Genomic DNA, 17,510 nt, shown 5'->3' on the forward strand with positions numbered 1-17,510 from the left:
GTATGCCTTCAGCATTTTGCATTATTATGAGAAAATCAATGAAAAGCAGTGGGAGCATTTAAATGTCCTTTCATTTTTTTTCTCAAATTAAAAACCACAGCTTCACAAAGCCAATATCTCTAGTCTGTTCACATAGCCTACCGTATCATAGGGCCTATATGAAGTTATTCAAATGAAATCATTGATCACACCTGTCTCTGATCATATATGGCCAAAAATAGCCTAGGCATGTTTTAGGTCAAGGTTTGAGGATACAGACCAAACCAGAAGCACCCTTATTCCAAAATTGAACTAGATGTCCAAGTGGGGCCTAAGTATTATAAATGACTGCTTACCCTGGAGAAGCAATCCATGCCTTGTGTTGTGTGCAAGACACACACAGGTCAATGATGATGGATGTGATTGCTTAACTTGGATGTGAGATCTTCAAGAGTAAATTACCCTGCCCATTAAAAGCCTACAGTATTCCCGATTAGTATGGTTGGAAATATTATTTCATTACATCTTAAAGTTTGTCTATAGGCATAATCACCCAAAAAGCAGAAGTCAAAAGCTTTTCTCATATAAACATGCAGGCAATATAAGATGAGTTGTCCAAACAGAAGAAACAAGCCCATTGGGAAATATTCCAGGAACTTTATGAATGTTATGTAATAGTTAGTTGGAAAGCTTTCTATGTTGTTCCTATGTTAGAAAGTCTAAAGAGGCCGTAATATTTACCCCCCAAACAAAAGCATAGAAATGTGCAAAACTTTCCCAAACTGCTTCAATGCAGCCATGCTTTAACCCAGGAACCTGTCATCGGGAACCGCAGCCGTTCGACGAATGTGATCTAAAGGCTATTTCATCTAGTACACCTGATCCAACTGTAGTTGGCTACTTGAATCGGGTGTGCTAGTGTTGGAATAGATGACATAGCCTATGTGCTGGCTGAGGGTAATGACACGTCACGTGTACCGGTTCGGGAAACATTGTTTTAACCATAACACTATGGAAATAATGGTGAGTAACACGAATGTATCACTTTTCGAATCAAAACATGAAGAGCAGCCTAAGGTGACCTGCTTCTGCGGCGCGCGTGTCATGACACGCGCAGCCGTGCAGAGACCATTCTCTCCCCTGGTGTATGGGCAGGCTATCAGACACCACGGAGGCTTCGATGTAGATGCAATGTGAAGAAGGGATTATTATCACTTGTCATTTAAAGTAACTGCAGTCTATGAATATATTATGCCTGTCGTATGTAACCTATAGAATATAAATGTCTTTTTTAGAGACAATCCGTTCAATGGGGATGTCTGGCGCAGCCTATGGACCATTATGATTAGAATATTGGACTTGGATTGGATTGATGTGTACTATGTACCATGTTCCTTTTCATTCTCTTATTATTTCAGTCTGATTAAAATGACGGACCGAATATCTGACTAGGCATCTTGCCACAAGGAAATGTGACATATCAGCATTTGTATTTTTGACAGAAATGTTAAAAGGTAACGGCGGAATGATCACGAGTGACTGTCTAGAAACACCTCTTCAGCAACATTATTTTATTAAACATTTTTAAGATAATATTATTTTTGCTATGCTCTATTGCGCATGCGTGCTGGCCGGGACGCTGTCACCACGCTTCGCTACATTATTGCGTGATTTAGCCTGTATGGGAGGAAAGTGAAGAAAACAGAACATTAAAATGCATAGGCAAAGTGGTCTGACGGCAGCGGAAGGATTTACTTGTAATCCTTAAAAATACGTTGTGCCAACGAAGAATGTCAGGGACATCAAATGTAGAATCTGCTGAAGGAGTAGTCTCCAAAGTTAAAGTCAAAAAGCAGATCAAGACTATCGTGAAGGATTTGGAGACCATACTGGGAGACTTGAGGGATGTAGCCAAGGAACTCAAAGAGGTTAGTGGAATAGGTTTCCTATGTCTGGTTTATGTTTTGTGTTTTTTTATTTGAGATGAACATTGTTTTGTTTTAATGCAGGTATGTTTAGGATATATATTTTTTACTGATTGGGAAACTGATTGTTCTATAATAAACATCTGAAGGCTCAGATATAATTAAGTCCATGGCCTGTGCATTGCCCTTTCGTATGTGACCACATATCTTTATCAGTGAACATGAAAGACATATAGGACACGTTGTATGTGCGAAGGATGACAACGCAGCTGCGCCTTAGTGCGAACACTGGGCTTTGATCATTTAAGTGCAAACATGTATCATGATTAATCACGTGTAGTTCACCGGTATGGTTTTGCATTGCATTTCATCATCTAAATGCAGTCTAGCCTACTGTTTTTATTATAATTGTCTTCTGTCAAATTATACAGCAGCTCTCTTCTCGATAGGCACCTTGTTACAGTATCAGGATTGTGTCAGCGCTGTCATTGTGTCTAAGTGATATACAATTGTTAGGAATATCAATTTTAGAGCATTCATTCATTTAACTCATACTATATTTGTTTTCTGTTGATTTCACACATTGATCCTTGTGGTCTTCCATCGTCCCTATAATGACACGCAATCTAACCTGCTTTGACGCGTGGATGTAGCCTACCTAGATGCTTGTACGAAAGGAACTGTCCGGCCTGCTGGCCCTGAAATACCCACCCTTACACGACAGGTTGTCACTTTAGATGAAACCTACACTGTTCTTCTTAATTGATGGATGTAATGGATGGATACATGACACACATTTCCTCTGACATAATGCTGATCTTTCAACATTTTCAACAAGTATTTGAATTAAACACAATGTTATAGAAACATCAATCTGGGGCGGAAGGTAGCCTAGTGGTTAGAGCGTCGATCTAACCCAAAGGTTGCGAGATCGAATCCCTGAACTGACAAGGTAAAAATCGGTTCTTCTGCCCCAGATAAAGGCAATTAACCCCCTGTTCCTAGGCCGCCATTGTAAATAAGATTTTTTTTCTTAACTGACTTGCTTAGTTAAATAAAGGTTAAATAAGAAATAAAACATACAAATCAATATTCTATTTAGGAGAGTGTGCACTACTAAAACAACCCACCTCGGGGATTGTCAGTTCATTGTCAAAGTCAATGTTTCAGTAAATCCCATTTAGATGCAGTATTTATCTAGTGCAACTCACACACTTGAATTATTGGATTCAAGCCTATGTTTAAGAGGAGCTGAACCCAGATGCTTGGCACAGAGAGAACCATCATGCCCCTAAGCATGTTGCAATGGATACTGTGACTCTCTTTTGTGTCCCACTAAATGATCCATTTAAGACTGCATGGAGATTTCACTCTACATGAGCTTTTTACCCAACCTCAGTTTCATATTCCATTAAATGTGGATATGCTGATATTACTTCACTAGCGTCAATTACTTTAAAATATAATGACTTTTAAAATGGTATACTATGTGGATACTGTTCGCAGATATGGTTTGGCAAAGTATTGGATACCACTGAAATGTGAAATGATGGGCAACTTATACCATAGGTCTTAATTAGTAGGTATTGTGTCAGTAATAGATTACAAAATAACAAGTCATTTCAGACTCTCTCCATAATAGTGTTGAACATTGTGTATTTTATACATGCACATACACATAGAGTAATCAAGGTTTATTTCTACTCAAAACTAGTAAACATACCTAAGGGAAGATGTAGTAATTTGCTACAAAGAGATGTCTTTGCAATTTTCACTGCCTGTCATTTAGGTATATTATTATCACCTCAACCATGAATGTATGGAGGGGCCAAGTATGTGCTTTCAACAATTTCAATTTAATCTTAATATATCCAACACGTGCAAGAGCATACTCACAGAATTCATTATTATATAAACTGATCATGTATGTTATCAAGTTAATATTGCTATAGCCGGAGGGTCTTGCTTTTGATTTAGAGTCTTCATACAGCTTGGTGTGTGTTCTTTTCATTGGATTATCATGGGTAGGTTCTAGTTTGCCCTTACCTTACAAATACACGTCTAGCAAATTAATTAATCAAACACGACCTGCAATTAATCAGAGAATACTGTGTAATATTGTTGTGTTGCATGCGAATCTGGCTTGAGAGGACCATATGTCTACAAAGTTATTAGAATAATTCATTAGTTTAAATGCCAAATTAAGCAGTTTTTATTTCCATATCAAATAATTTCTGGTAACAATTAAGTACCTTACTGTGATTGTTTTCAACTAAAATGGTCAAAAAGAAGCAAAAATAGCTTCTCAGCAATGAGCAATTTCTCAAGCAAAAATGTAGCTATGACTGTCTGTGAGTGGTCTGAGTGGGCAGGGACGGAAGACAAGCTGTTATTGGAAGAGGTTTGAAAACTCTCTTATTGGTCTATTAACTAATTAACCACCTGGTGATGTCACCAGGCAGGCCAAAACTCCATCCCACCAAAACAGGCTGAAATTTCAGGCAGACTTTTCAAACAGCTCTTACACTCGAAGGACATTATCATCATTTTCACAATTTCACAATATTATTCCAACCACATAGTGTGGAAATATACATTATATACAGTGCCTTCAGAAAGTTTTTTTCTCACCCATCTACCCCCAATACCATATAATGCACATTTATTGAAAATGAAATACATAAATATCTAATTTACATACAGTACCAGTCAAAAGTTTGGACACACCTACTCTTCCAAGGGGTTTTCTTTATTTTTTACATTGTAGAATAATAGTGAAGACATCAAAATGATGAAATAACACATATGGAATCATGTAGTAACCAAAAAAAGTATATATCAAAATATATTTGAGATTTTAGATTCTTCAACGTAGCCACCCTTTTACCATGACGACAGCTTTGCACACTCTTGGTATTCTCTCAACCAGCTTTATGAGGAATGCTTTTCCAACAGTCTTGAAGGAGTTCTCACATATGCTGAGCACTCAATGGCTGCTTTTCCTTCACTCTGTGGTCCAACTCATCCCAAACCATCTCAATTGGGTTGAGGTCGGGTAAGTGTGAAGGCCAGATAATCTGATGCAGCACTCCATCGCTCTCTTTCTTGGTCAAATAGCCCTTACAGAGCCTGGAGGTGTGTTTTGGGTCATTGCCCTGTTGAAAAACAAATGATAGTCCCACTAATCCCAAAACAGATGGGATGGCGTATCGCTGCAGAATGCTGTGGTAGCGATGCTGGTTAAGTGTGCCTTGAATTCTAAATAAATCACTGACAGTGTCACCAGCAAAGCACCCCCACACCATAACACCTCCTCCTCTACGCTTCACTTTGGGAACCACACATGCGGAGATAATCCATTCACCTACTCTGCGTCTCACAAAGACACGCCTGTTGGAACCAAACATTTCAAATGTGGACACATCCGACCAAAGGACAGATTTCCACTGGTCTAAAGTCCATTGCTGGTGTTTCTTGGCCCAAGCAAGTCTCTTATTATTGGTGTCCTTGAGTAGTGGTTTCTTTGCAGCAATTTGACCATGAAGGCCTGATTCACGCAGTCTCCTCTGAACAGTTGATGTTGAGATGTATCTGTTACTTGAACTCTGTGAAGCATTTATTTGGGCTGAAATCTGAGGCTAGTAACTCTAATGAACTTGTCCTCTGCAGCAGAGGTAACTCTGGGTCTTCCTTTCCTGTGGTGGTCCTCATGAAAAAGTGTAATTAATAACTTCACCATGCTCAAAGGGATATTCAATGTCTGCTTTTGATTTTTACCCATCTACCAATATGTGCCCTTCTTTGCGATGCATTGGGAAAACCTCCCTGGTCTTTGTGGTTGGATCTGTGTTTGAAATTCACTGCAAGTCTGAGGGACCTTATAATTGTATGTGTGGGGTACAGAGATGAGGTAGTCATTCAAAAATCATGTTAAACACTACAATTGCACACAGAGTGAGTCCATGCCGCTTATTATGTCACTTGTTAGGCAAATGTTTACTCCTGAACTTATTATAACAAAGGGGTTGAATACTTATTGACGCCAAAAAATATCATCTTTGTAAAAATGTCTAAAAACAAAATTCCACTTGAACATTACGGGGTATTGTGTGTAGGCCAGTGACACAAAATCTCAATTTAATCTATTTTAAATTCAACACAACAAAATGTGGAAAATGTGTGAATACTTTCTGAAGGCACTGTAAAACAAGTTTTTGACTGCAGTGGGCCTTTATAACGCCTTAGAGTCGATGTCCACGTCTATGTCTCATTCTACCGCATCCACCAATGACGGCCTTCCGCATCTTTGGTGGAAGGTGGCCGAGCTACAGCAGTGTTTGTCAGACCTTGAGACATTCCAAAAATTGGTCTTCTCACGAAAACGTCTGCAGTAGCGTCCAAACTGTTTGGCTACATATGAATATGCCTCTATGAAAAGGTGAGACTCTCACGAACACATACACGTTGGACGTTTTGCTGACAGGTGTATAAAATTGAGGGCACAGCCATGTAATCTCCATAGACAAACATTGGCAGTAGAATGACCATACTGAAGAGCTCAATTACTTTTAACGTGGCACAGTCTTAGGATGCCACCTTTACAACAAGTCAGTTCGTAAAATTTCTGTCCTGCTATAGCAGCCCCGGTCAAAAGTGCTGTTATTGTGAAGTGGAAACGTCTAGGAGCAACAAAGGCTCAGCCGCGAAGTGATAGGCCACACGAGCACACAGAACATGATCGCCGAGAGTTAAAGCGCGTAGTGCATAAAAATAGTTCATCCTCAGTTGTAGCACTCACTACAGAGTTCCAAATTGCCTCTGAAAGCAACATCATCTGATCGTCAGGAGCTTCATTAAGTGGGATTCCATGGTAGAGCAGCCGCACACAAATCTAAGATCAGCATGCTCAATGCCTGCGTCACCTGGAGTGGTGTAAAGCTCACCGCCATTGGACTCAGTGGAAAGGCGCTCTCTGGAGTGAAGAATCACGCTACACCATCTGACAGTCCGACATACGTATCTGGGTTTGGCAGATGCCAGGAGAACGCTACCTGCCCCAATGTAAACTGCCAATTGTAAAGTTTGGTGGATGAGGAATAATTATCTGGGGCTGTTTTTTATTGTTCTGGCTAGGCCCCTTAGTTCCAGTGAAGGGAAATCGTAACGCTACAGCATACCTGTGCTTAGCTCTATTCCGACATTCTAGACAAGTCTGTGCTTCCATCTTTCTGGGATCAGTTTGGGGAAGTCTCTTTCCTGTTTCAGCATGACAATGCCCCCGTGCACAAAGCGAGGTCCATACAGAAATGGTTTGTCGAGATCAGTGTGGAAAAACTTGACTGGCCTGCACAAAGCCCTGACCTCAACCCCATCGAACACCTTTGGGATGGATTGGAATGCCGACTGTGAGCCGAGCCTAAATCGCCCAACGTCAGTGCCCAACCTCACTGATACTCTTGTGGCTGAAAGGAAGCAAGTCCATGCAGCAATGATCCAACATCTAGTGGAAAACCTTCCCAGAAGAATAGATGGCATAGGGGGGGCCAACTCCATATTAATGCCCATGATTTTGGAATGAGATGTTAGACAAGCAGGTGTCCACATACCTTTGGTCATGTAGTGTATATCTATATGGAAGTAGTTCAGTGCAAAAGAAAAATGGGGTAAATATGGGTAAAAAAAAATAATTACAAATCATTTCCATATCTTTCTTATATCTCTCAGCTATAGGACAGACACTTTAAAACAAAATTCCTTTGCACACATTTTTTGGACTATGTATGAATCTGTTATTCAATGTGTTTCTATGGGCTAATAGCAGTAAGGCCAAATTCAATGTTTGATCAAATATTTTTTTTATATACAGTATACATATATTTTTTGGTTATATACCTAAAGGGTTCCTAAAACTCAAACTCAAATGGGTAAATGATCCTTGGTATGACCATCTTAAAACAATTCCATATGTTAGCCTAGTAGAAGCCCCCTCCCCTGGCATAACTATTTACTAGCCAGGTTGCACAACAACAAGTGCTTCATATGGTAACATTTTGGCTGCTGCTGTATTTTCTACTCTATTAGTCTATTATATTTCTTTGTCTGTCAAACTAAATATGTTCTCCTTTTCTTTTTCTCCTGGTGCAGGTTGTGCATGAGATCGACTCCCTCACGTGTGACCTACAGCTGGAGGAGGAGATGACAGACAGTTCCAAGACAGACACCCTGAACAGCAGCTCTAGCAGCACCACCACCACCACCACAGCCTCCAGCATCGACAAGATCAAGATCGCCATCTTTAGGCCCCCATCTGTCAGCCACGCCATCCTGACCGTGATGAAGAAGCCCCACCCTCCGCTGCCCCCTCCCAGGCTGACACCTATCAAAGCAGAGGAGCACAACAAGAACCCACTATCAGGGAGCCTACTAGCCAAGGCTAACGGGACTCTTATGCGTAATGGTGTTTTCCCAGGGAAGCCAAACAGAGACTTATCGTGTTGCATCTCCAATAGTACAAAGGAAGAGAGAGGACGTATGCCTATGCCTTTGCTACGGCATGAAAAGACCAAATGCCCCCAGGCAACCCGGGAGAGGGTCCGATTCAGTGAAAAGGTCCAGTATCACGGGTACTGCCCTGACTGTGACCTGCAATATGACGTTGACAACACAGATATGCCCTTACAGACAGAATGTACTGATGACATGAGCCCTGTCCATCAGTGTTCCTCCTCCTCACCACCATCCCAGCTCACGTTAGAAAATGGCGGTCTAAGTGTCAGCCATAGTTTCCCTCCTACAAAACTGCCTTGTGTGCCTCATTCTAACCCTTCCCTGAAACCACAGAAAACCATCCTTCGAAAATCAACCACCACAACGGTTTGATGTTAATCACCCTTAATTTAAATATTTCTAAATAATTTATAGTGTTTTCTATTTCATGAGCACTTTCTACTCCAGTCAAACGTGGATTATCTAAACGATGAGGAAAAAAGAGCGCTAGAAGACGTGGCCTTGAGCTCAGAAATGCACAAGGAGAGAATGAACGGTGAGGTGAGTGAGTGGCAGCTAACAACTGTCCTGCTAGTGTAAGGGTTTGGCAGGATTGGTTTGAGAGATGTGAAGTAACATTGTATCATATTTTTTTAAGGGATGTTTTTAGAAACAAGAAGCTGTGTTAGAACATTTATGCTCTGGGTTAAACAACAAATCAATCTTGCCTCAAATCCGACCGCTGACCCAGATTCTACAGTACACCTCTGTGTATAGGGCTGAGACAGTAATACAATGATGGCATATACTATCTTTTGTCACCCGATATTGATTCACTGCCATACTTCACTTCTTGAGATGGGGAGGGTGTGTCACACTACTGAATCTAGAGCAACATCTACTGGTGGCTTAGGTTATAGGAAGATGTCAAATAAATATAGTCACATTGAGTTTAGCTTGCGAAGACGAACCATGTCAAATCTCCCATGGTGGACTGAACAGACACTATTCGAAAGCGTTTAACCTCAGATGTTTTGAGGTTAAATCTTAGTTAGATATATTACCATTCAACATATGTTGGTATTTTAAATCTTAATTTACCATACATGTATAGAACTGTAATTAAACAGTAGTGGCTGTGTGTGGGTGCTTCATTATGTTATCGTGTCATTCAGAAAGGAATGATCAAAAGGGTATGAAAGCATTTCAGTGCTTTGGAAGGGAAGAAATTAGGCATACCCTGGAGGTGGATGGAAATAGTAGCACCTCCTACTAGCAAGCCTTCTAATGAGCAGGATTAGGCTATTACTGTGCCGATAACACTATTTCATACTGCCTTTGTACCAACACAAATGTTGACAATGCTCTAAAGTAGACATGGGAAAGCGATGTGTGTGTAAAATGTGTGTGAGTCTGTGGGAACAAAGACAAAAAAGTGGGTTGTGAACGCTGCTGAGATTCAATGTCTTTGCTCTCATGGACAAGCTTACTAACCCGCATTCAACATTTAGATAGGGATTGGTGCTTATTCAAGCATTTTAAATAAACAGAAACATGAAAAAATGTAACAAACATGAGGAATGCCATGAAGGATGTAGCGATATCAGCTTATGCCCTGCAGGCTTGCTTCGCCTGGTCGCATTGTGGATGAGATTAGTAAAAAACATTTTATTCTGGAGAAATAACATAAATGTCTTAACCTTCATCAAGTAGTACAGCTCTATGTATGTCATATTGAATACTAACAAATTAAGCACAATTCCCTTGAAATACATAAATGCATAAATGTACTAAAAGGAAATGGGCATTGTAGGGTGATTAGAAAAGACTTCCACAAGAGTGTGCCCACAGCAGAACTATATATAGAGATATCTATCGCAATGATGAATCCCACCCACCCAGCTACAGTACATGTTCTGCATGTACCTGTGGGTGGGAAACTATTCTAGACATTTAGAATGCTGGTGTAAAACTTGTTGTGCAAAACTGATGGTTAAAAATTCTGCGTGACATCATCACTTGCCGACCTGGCAAAAAGGAATATGCATAAATGTGACACAATTACAGTTGTTTCAATTAACAATTAGCTATCATACTCTTCCATATCGAACTACAGTGTCAGACACAATTGTTGATATACTCAACATGTATCACTTGGTTAGGTCTTTAATTTCAATTGGATACAAGCTTCCTAAATTGAAATAAAGTGAAAATAAATTAAACAAAAAGGAAAGTGAAAAGACAAATAATACAGTTTTGTTCCAGAGGCGTTCCGTCCATAATGGAGATATCATGTTCACCTACAGTACATTATCAAAACATCAGAGTGCTAATAATACATCTCATACATATTGGGAGAGAGAGAGAGGGCATTTTTGAGAAAATTGTGAAGTAATCCAAGATTATTATGCTCCTTTGGAGACTATTTCAAGGAGAGACATCAGATTATTATGCTCCTTTAGAGACTATTAAAAGGAGAGACATCAGATTATTATGCTCATTTGGAGACTAAAAGGAGAGACATCAGATTATTATGCTCTGTTGGAGACTAAAATGAGAGACATCAGATTATTATGCTCCTTCGGAGACTAAAAGAAGAGACATCAGATTATTGTGCTCCTTTGGAAACTATTTGAAGGAGAGACGTCAGATTATTATGATCCGTTGGAGACTAAAGGGAGAGACATCAGATTATTATGCTTCTTTGGAGACTGAAAGGAGAGGCATCAGATTATTATGCTTCTTTAGAGACTATTTAAAGGAGAGACATTAGATTATTATGCTCCTCTGGAGACTGAAAAGAGAGGCATCAGATTATTATGCTTCTTTGGAGACTATTTAAAGGAGAGACATCAGATTATTATGCTCCTTTGGAGACTATTAAGAGGAGAGACATCGGATTATTATGCTCCTTTAGAGACTATGAAAAGGAGAGACATCAGATCTATTATGCTCCTTTGGAGACTATTTAAAGGAGAGACATCAGATTATTATAATCCGTTGGAGACTAAAGGGAGAGACATCAGATTATTATGCTTCTTTGGAGACTGAAAAGAGAGGCATCAGATTATTATGCTTCTTTAGAGACTATTTAAAGGAGAGACATTAGATTATTATGCTCCTCTGGAGACTGAAAAGAGAGGCATCAGATTATTATGCTTATTTGGAGACTATTTAAAGGAGAGACATCAGATTATTATGCTCCTTTGGAGACTATTAAGAGGAGAGACATCAGATTATTATGCTCCTTTAGAGACTATGAAAAGGAGAGACATCAGATCTATTATGCTCCTTTGGAGACTATTTAAAGGAGAGACATCAGATTATTATGCTCCTTTGGAGACTATTAAGAGGAGAGACATCAGATTATTATGATCCTTTAGAGACTATTAAAAGGAGAGACATCAGATTATTATGCTCCTTTGGAGACTAAAAGGAGAGACATCAGATTATCATGCACCTTTGGAGACTAAAAGGAGAGACATAAGATTATTATGCTCCTTTGGAGACTAAAAGGAGAGACATCATATTATTATGCTCTGTTGGAGACTAAAATGAGAGACATCAGATTATTATGCTCCTTTGGAGACTAAAAGGAAAGGCATCAGATTATTATGCTTCTTTGGAGACTATTAAAGGAGAGACATCAGATTATTATACTCCTTTGGAGACTGAAAAGAGAGGCATCAGATTATTATGCTTCTTTGGAGACTATTTAAAGGAGAGACATCAGATTATTATGCTCCTTTGGAGACTATTAAGAGGAGAGACATCAGATTATTATGCTTCTTTAGAGACTATTTAAAGGAGGGACGTCAGATTATTATGCTCCGTTGGAGACTAAAAGGAGAGGCATCAGATTATTATGCTTCTTTGGAGACTATTAAAATGAGAGACATCAGATTATTATGCTCCTTCGGAGACTAAAAGAAGAGGCATCAGATTATTATGCTTCTTTGGAGACTATTTAAAGGAGAGACATCAGATTATTATGCTCCTTTGGAGACTATTAAGAGGAGAGACATCAGATTATTATGCTCCTTTAGAGACTATTAAGAGGAGAGACATCGGATTATTATGCTCCTTTAGAGACTATGAAAAGGAGAGACATCAGATTTATTATGCTCCTTTTGAGACTATTTAAAGGAGAGACATCAGATTATTATGCTCCTTTGGAGACTATTAAGAGGAGAGACATCAGATTATTATGATACTTTAGAGACTATTAAAAGGAGAGACATCAGATTATTATGCTCCTTTTGAGACTATTTAAAGGAGAGACATCAGATTATTATGCTCCTTTGGAGACTATTAAGAGGAGAGACATCAGATTATTATGATACTTTAGAGACTATTAAAAGGAGAGACATCAGATTATTATGCTCCTTCGGAGACTAAAAGAAGAGACATCAGATTATTATGCTTCTTTGGAGACTATTTAAAGGAGAGACATCAGATTATTATGCTCCTTTAGAGACTATTAAAAGGAGAGACATCAGATTATTATGCTCCTTTGGAGACTAAAAGGAGAGACATCAGATTATTGTGCTCCTTTGGAGACTATTTGAAGGAGAGACATCAGATTATTATGCTTCTTTGGAGACTATTTAAAGGAGAGACATTAGATTATTATGCTCCTCTGGAGACCGAAAAGAGAGGCATCAGATTATTATGCTTCTCTGGAGACTATTAAGAGGAGAGACATCGGATTATTATGCTCCTTTAGAGACTATGAAAAGGAGAGACATCAGATTTATTATGCTCCTTTTGAGACTATTTAAAGGAGAGACATAAGATTATTATGCTCCTTTGGAGACTATTAAGAGGAGAGACATCAGATTATTATGATACTTTAGAGACTATTAAAAGGAGAGACATCAGATTATTATGCTCCTTTGGAGACTAAAAGGAGAGACATCAGATTATTATGCTCCTTTGGAGACTAAAAGGAGAGACATCAGATTATTATGCACCTTTGGAGACTAAAAGGAGAGACATAAGATTATTATGCTCCTTTGGAGACTAAAAGGAGAGACATCAGATTATTATGCTCTGTTGGAGACTAAAATGAGAGACATCAGATTATTATGCTCCTTTGGAGACTAAAAGGAGAGACATCAGATTATTATGCTCCTTTGGAGACTATTTGAAGGAGAGACGTCAGATTATTATGCTCCATTGGAGACCAAAAGGAGAGGCATCAGATTATTTTGCTTCTTTGGAGACTATTAAAATGAGAGACATCAGATTATTATGCTCCTTCGGAGACTAAAAGAAGAGGCATGAGATTATTATGCTTCTTTGGAGACTATTTAAAGGAGAGACATCAGATTATTATGCTCCTTTGGAGACTATTAAGAGGAGAGACATCTGGTTATTATGCTCCTTTCGAGACTATTTCAAGGAGAGACATCAGATTATTATGCTCCTTTGGAGACTAAAAGGAGAGACATCAGATTATTATGCTCTGTTGGAGACTAAAATGAGAGACATTAGATTATTATGCTCCTTTGGAGACTATTTGAAGGAGAGACGTCGGTTTATTATGCTCCGTTGGAGACTAAAAGGAGAGGCATCATATTATTATGCTCCTTTAGAGACTATTAAAAGGAGAGACATCAGATTATTATGCTCTGTTGGAGACTAAAATGAGAGACATTAGATTATTATGCTCCTATGGAGACTATTTGAAGGAGAGACGTCAGATTATTATGCTCCGTTGGAGACTAAAAGGAGAGGCATCAGATTATTATGCTCCTTTGGAGACTGAAAAGAGAGGCATCAGATTATTATGCTTCTTTAGAGACTATTTAAAGGAGAGACATTAGATTATTATGCTCCTCTGGAGACTGAAAAGAGAGGCATCAGATTATTATGCTTCTTTGGAGACTATTTAAAGGAGAGACATTAGATTATTATGTTCCTCTGGAGACTGAAAAGAGAGGCATCAGATTATTATGCTTCTTTGGAGACTATTAAGAGGCGAGACATCGGATTATTATGCTCCTTTAGAGACTATGAAAAGGAGAGACATCAGATTTATTATGCTCCTTTGGAGACTATTTAAAGGAGAGACATCAGATTATTATGCTCCTTTGGAGACTATTAAGAGGAGAGACATCAGAATATTATGATCCTTTAGAGACTATTAAAAGGAGAGACATCAGATTATTATGCTCCTTTGGAGACTAAAAGGAGAGACATCAGATTATTATGCTCCTTTGGAGACTAAAAGGAGAGACATCAGATTATTATGCACCTGTGGAGACTAAAAGGAGAGACATAAGATTATTATGCTCCTTTGGAGACTAAAAGGAGAGACATCAGATTATTATGCTCCTTTGGAGACTGACAAGAGAGGCATCAGATTATTATGCTTCTTTAGAGACTATTTAAAGGAGAGACATCAGATTATTATGCTCCTCTGGAGACTGAAAAGAGAGGCATCAGATTATTATGCTTCTTTGGAGACTATTTAAAGGAGAGACATCAGATTATTATGCTCCTTTGGAGACTGAAAAGAGCGACATCAGATTATTATGCTCCTTTAGAGACTATTAAAAGGAGAAACATCAGATTATTATGCTCCTTTGGAGACTAAAAGGAGAGACATCAGATTATTATGCTCCTTTAGAGACTATTAAAAGGAGAGACAACAGATTATTATGCTCCTTTGGAGACTAAAAGGAGAGACATCAGATTATTATGCTCCTTTGGAGACTAAAAGGAGAGACATCAGATTATTATGCTCCTTTGGAGACTAAAAGGAGAGACATAAGATTATTATGCTCTGTTTGAGACTAAAAGGAGAGACATCAGATTATTATGCTCCTTTAGAGACTAAAAGGAGAGATATCAGATTATTATGCTCCTTTAGAGACTAAAAGGAGAGACATCAGATTGAGACATCAGATTATTATACTCCTTTACAGACTAAAAGTAGAGACATCCGATTATTATGCTCCTTTAGAGACTATTAAAAGGAGAGACATCAGATTATTATGCTCCTTTGGAGACTAAAAGGAGAGACATCAGATTATTATGCTCCTTTGGAGACTAAAAGGAGAGACATCAGCTGCATCTCCTTTTTTAAGATAAACAATATTGCAATTGGGACTTGTTTGTTTTTCAAATTGTGATACAGCTGTACAGATCTACAGTCAAGAATTTGTCAAGCGGAATAATTGGTCAAGAGACTATGAAGAATGTACAAAACACACACAGTTCCTCTGTCTGCCACTTCCTCTGTCTGACACTTAAAATGCAGAAGATTTTATGTCACCCAGAAACTGTAAAGAAAGGGACAGTATCAACATTCTACTATAATGTGTAATCACAATTGAAGTAATCCATTTAAATTTGATGATTAGATAAAGATTTTTAGTCAAAGTACAAGGCATTCAAGTTGACCAACATCTATCTGTGAGTTTGAAAGTGTAAGGTTCCGACCACATACTGGATTATTGATGTTGGCTATTATGGTGTAGCTGCATGCACATCAAAAACATAAGAGAATTCACAATGTACTATTTTGTTCACCATTTTTGTGATTTTATGAACAAATAAGTTTAATGTAACCTTGAATGTACTGAAAGGAATTGTGAAATAATGTTCTGACCAAAAAAACATCCCCATCCTTTTATTTGAATTGTGGTCATGTTCTTTTTTAATCTGTTCATTCCCATGGCTACTGCTGTTATGCAAGTTCAATTGCATTTCCCTCTTCCTATCAGAATGCTCACATTAATGTGTTTTCCTTGTTTCCCCTGCAGGTCCTTCTGGGTAAAAGTCGAAACAGCCTTTACTGACATGAAACGGATCAATTTTGGTTCATCATACAGTCACTGAGAACGAGGCTCCCTACCGTTGACAGAATACCAAATCCTCTGAGCCAAGGCCAAATAATTCATCCTCATAGAGAATTGTAAGACATAGTAGCACAGTTTTATTCATGGGATAAGCATGGTAAAAGTTCAAATGTAATGCAAACATAAGATGAAAACATTGCATCCAAATGTGACTGGTTCATTTACAATTGAAATGGAGATTCTATGTATAATTATAGGCAGTGGAATTACTGATGTCCCCAGCATTCTGAGAACTCTTCAAGGGTGGGAAGTCTGCTTATAGCAGACATTCCTATTGAAAGTGAGAAAGAGAGAAACATAACCATGTTCATGTTACTTTCTTATGACATAATTTGAACAAGAACAGACACACTCAGTTCATAATTGTATGTGTTGGTTACAGGTTTTTGTGAATTGTGGGATATTAGACATAAACAGCCAGTAAAATCTGCTGGACAAGATGTGTTGATCTGCAGTGACTGCTCTTAATATACAGGAACATGAAATACATACATGTGTCGTATTGAAAATCCAACATACAATATGAGGCAAGTTAAATGGCTAAAATATAGGTATTGAGGATGTTCACTAATTTGTGTTCGGAATGCTATGTTGAGCGTATAGAAACCTATGTGTGATCAATGTCATGCAAGTTGCTTGCAAAGATATGGCATGCACTTAAAGCAAGAATAACATGCATTACATTTTATTTGTATATATTTATATATTTATAAAACCTTTCTAAAGAGATTGTAACATTTAAAAAGAGGATATTTTTTTTACTCCGTGGGATGAAAGGCGTGTTTTAAAGAAGGCTGTCATTCTTCTGAAAGTACATGCGTTTCTGCAGGGCATATCTGGATCATTTATTTATATAGTGAGACTATATATATATATATATATATATATATAAAAGCAAACTAGATTAAACCAAATACATTGTTGTGCTTATCAGAGGAGGAATGATACTGAATGAATGCATGACTGATTCTTTTTCCACTTCCTCCTGTCATCGCTGAGGTCTGCTATGCATTTCCTGGAGCGGCTGTTAGGATCCACCAACTGGAGTGCACCTCACTTCGGCCCACCCTTAGTCGATGCGGACTATGTAACTGTTCTCTCGGGAAATAAAAAAACATTGTCAATGACGTGTTGGGGAAACAATGTCCACATCTCTGGACATCATTTGCACTTTGCACTTATGTTAGTCTTTATACTTTGTTTTTCCTTTAACATGTTAATTACAGAATCATTTCAAGTATGTGTTGATTGT

General features: G+C 38.4%; 1 protein-coding gene across 2 annotated transcripts; it reads left to right on the forward strand.

Annotated features, from left to right (window-relative positions):
- The first annotated feature begins 1,623 nt into the window (after nt 1-1,623).
- LOC118370865 (protein Largen-like) lies at nt 1,624-17,133 on the forward strand. 2 transcript variants are annotated; one of them, XM_035756076.2, is made up of 3 exons: nt 1,624-1,907; nt 8,049-8,951; nt 16,163-17,133. In XM_035756076.2, the coding sequence occupies exons 1-2, from the start codon at nt 1,770-1,772 to the stop codon at nt 8,781-8,783; spliced, it is 873 nt and encodes a 290-aa protein (XP_035611969.1). In that variant the 5' UTR covers nt 1,624-1,769; the 3' UTR covers nt 8,784-8,951; nt 16,163-17,133. The 2 variants fall into 2 exon arrangements, with proteins under 2 accessions (XP_035611969.1, XP_035611970.1); XM_035756077.2 differs by having other exon boundaries at nt 8,049-8,946.
- Nucleotides 17,134-17,510: the final 377 nt, after the last annotated feature.

The sequence above is a fragment of the Oncorhynchus keta genome, chromosome 14, assembly GCF_023373465.1.
Source record: "Oncorhynchus keta strain PuntledgeMale-10-30-2019 chromosome 14, Oket_V2, whole genome shotgun sequence".
NCBI classification, from domain to species: Eukaryota; Metazoa; Chordata; class Actinopteri; order Salmoniformes; family Salmonidae; genus Oncorhynchus; species Oncorhynchus keta.

Excerpts from the sequence above, each read along its gene's own strand:
- LOC118370865 (XM_035756076.2), top strand. The coding sequence starts at position 1,770 with ATGTCAGGGACATCAAATGTAGAATCTGCTGAAGGAGTAGTCTCCAAA. Across the intron at positions 1,908-8,048 it reads TAGCCAAGGAACTCAAAGAG|GTTGTGCATGAGATCGACTC; the intron begins GTTAGTGGAATA and ends CTCCTGGTGCAG.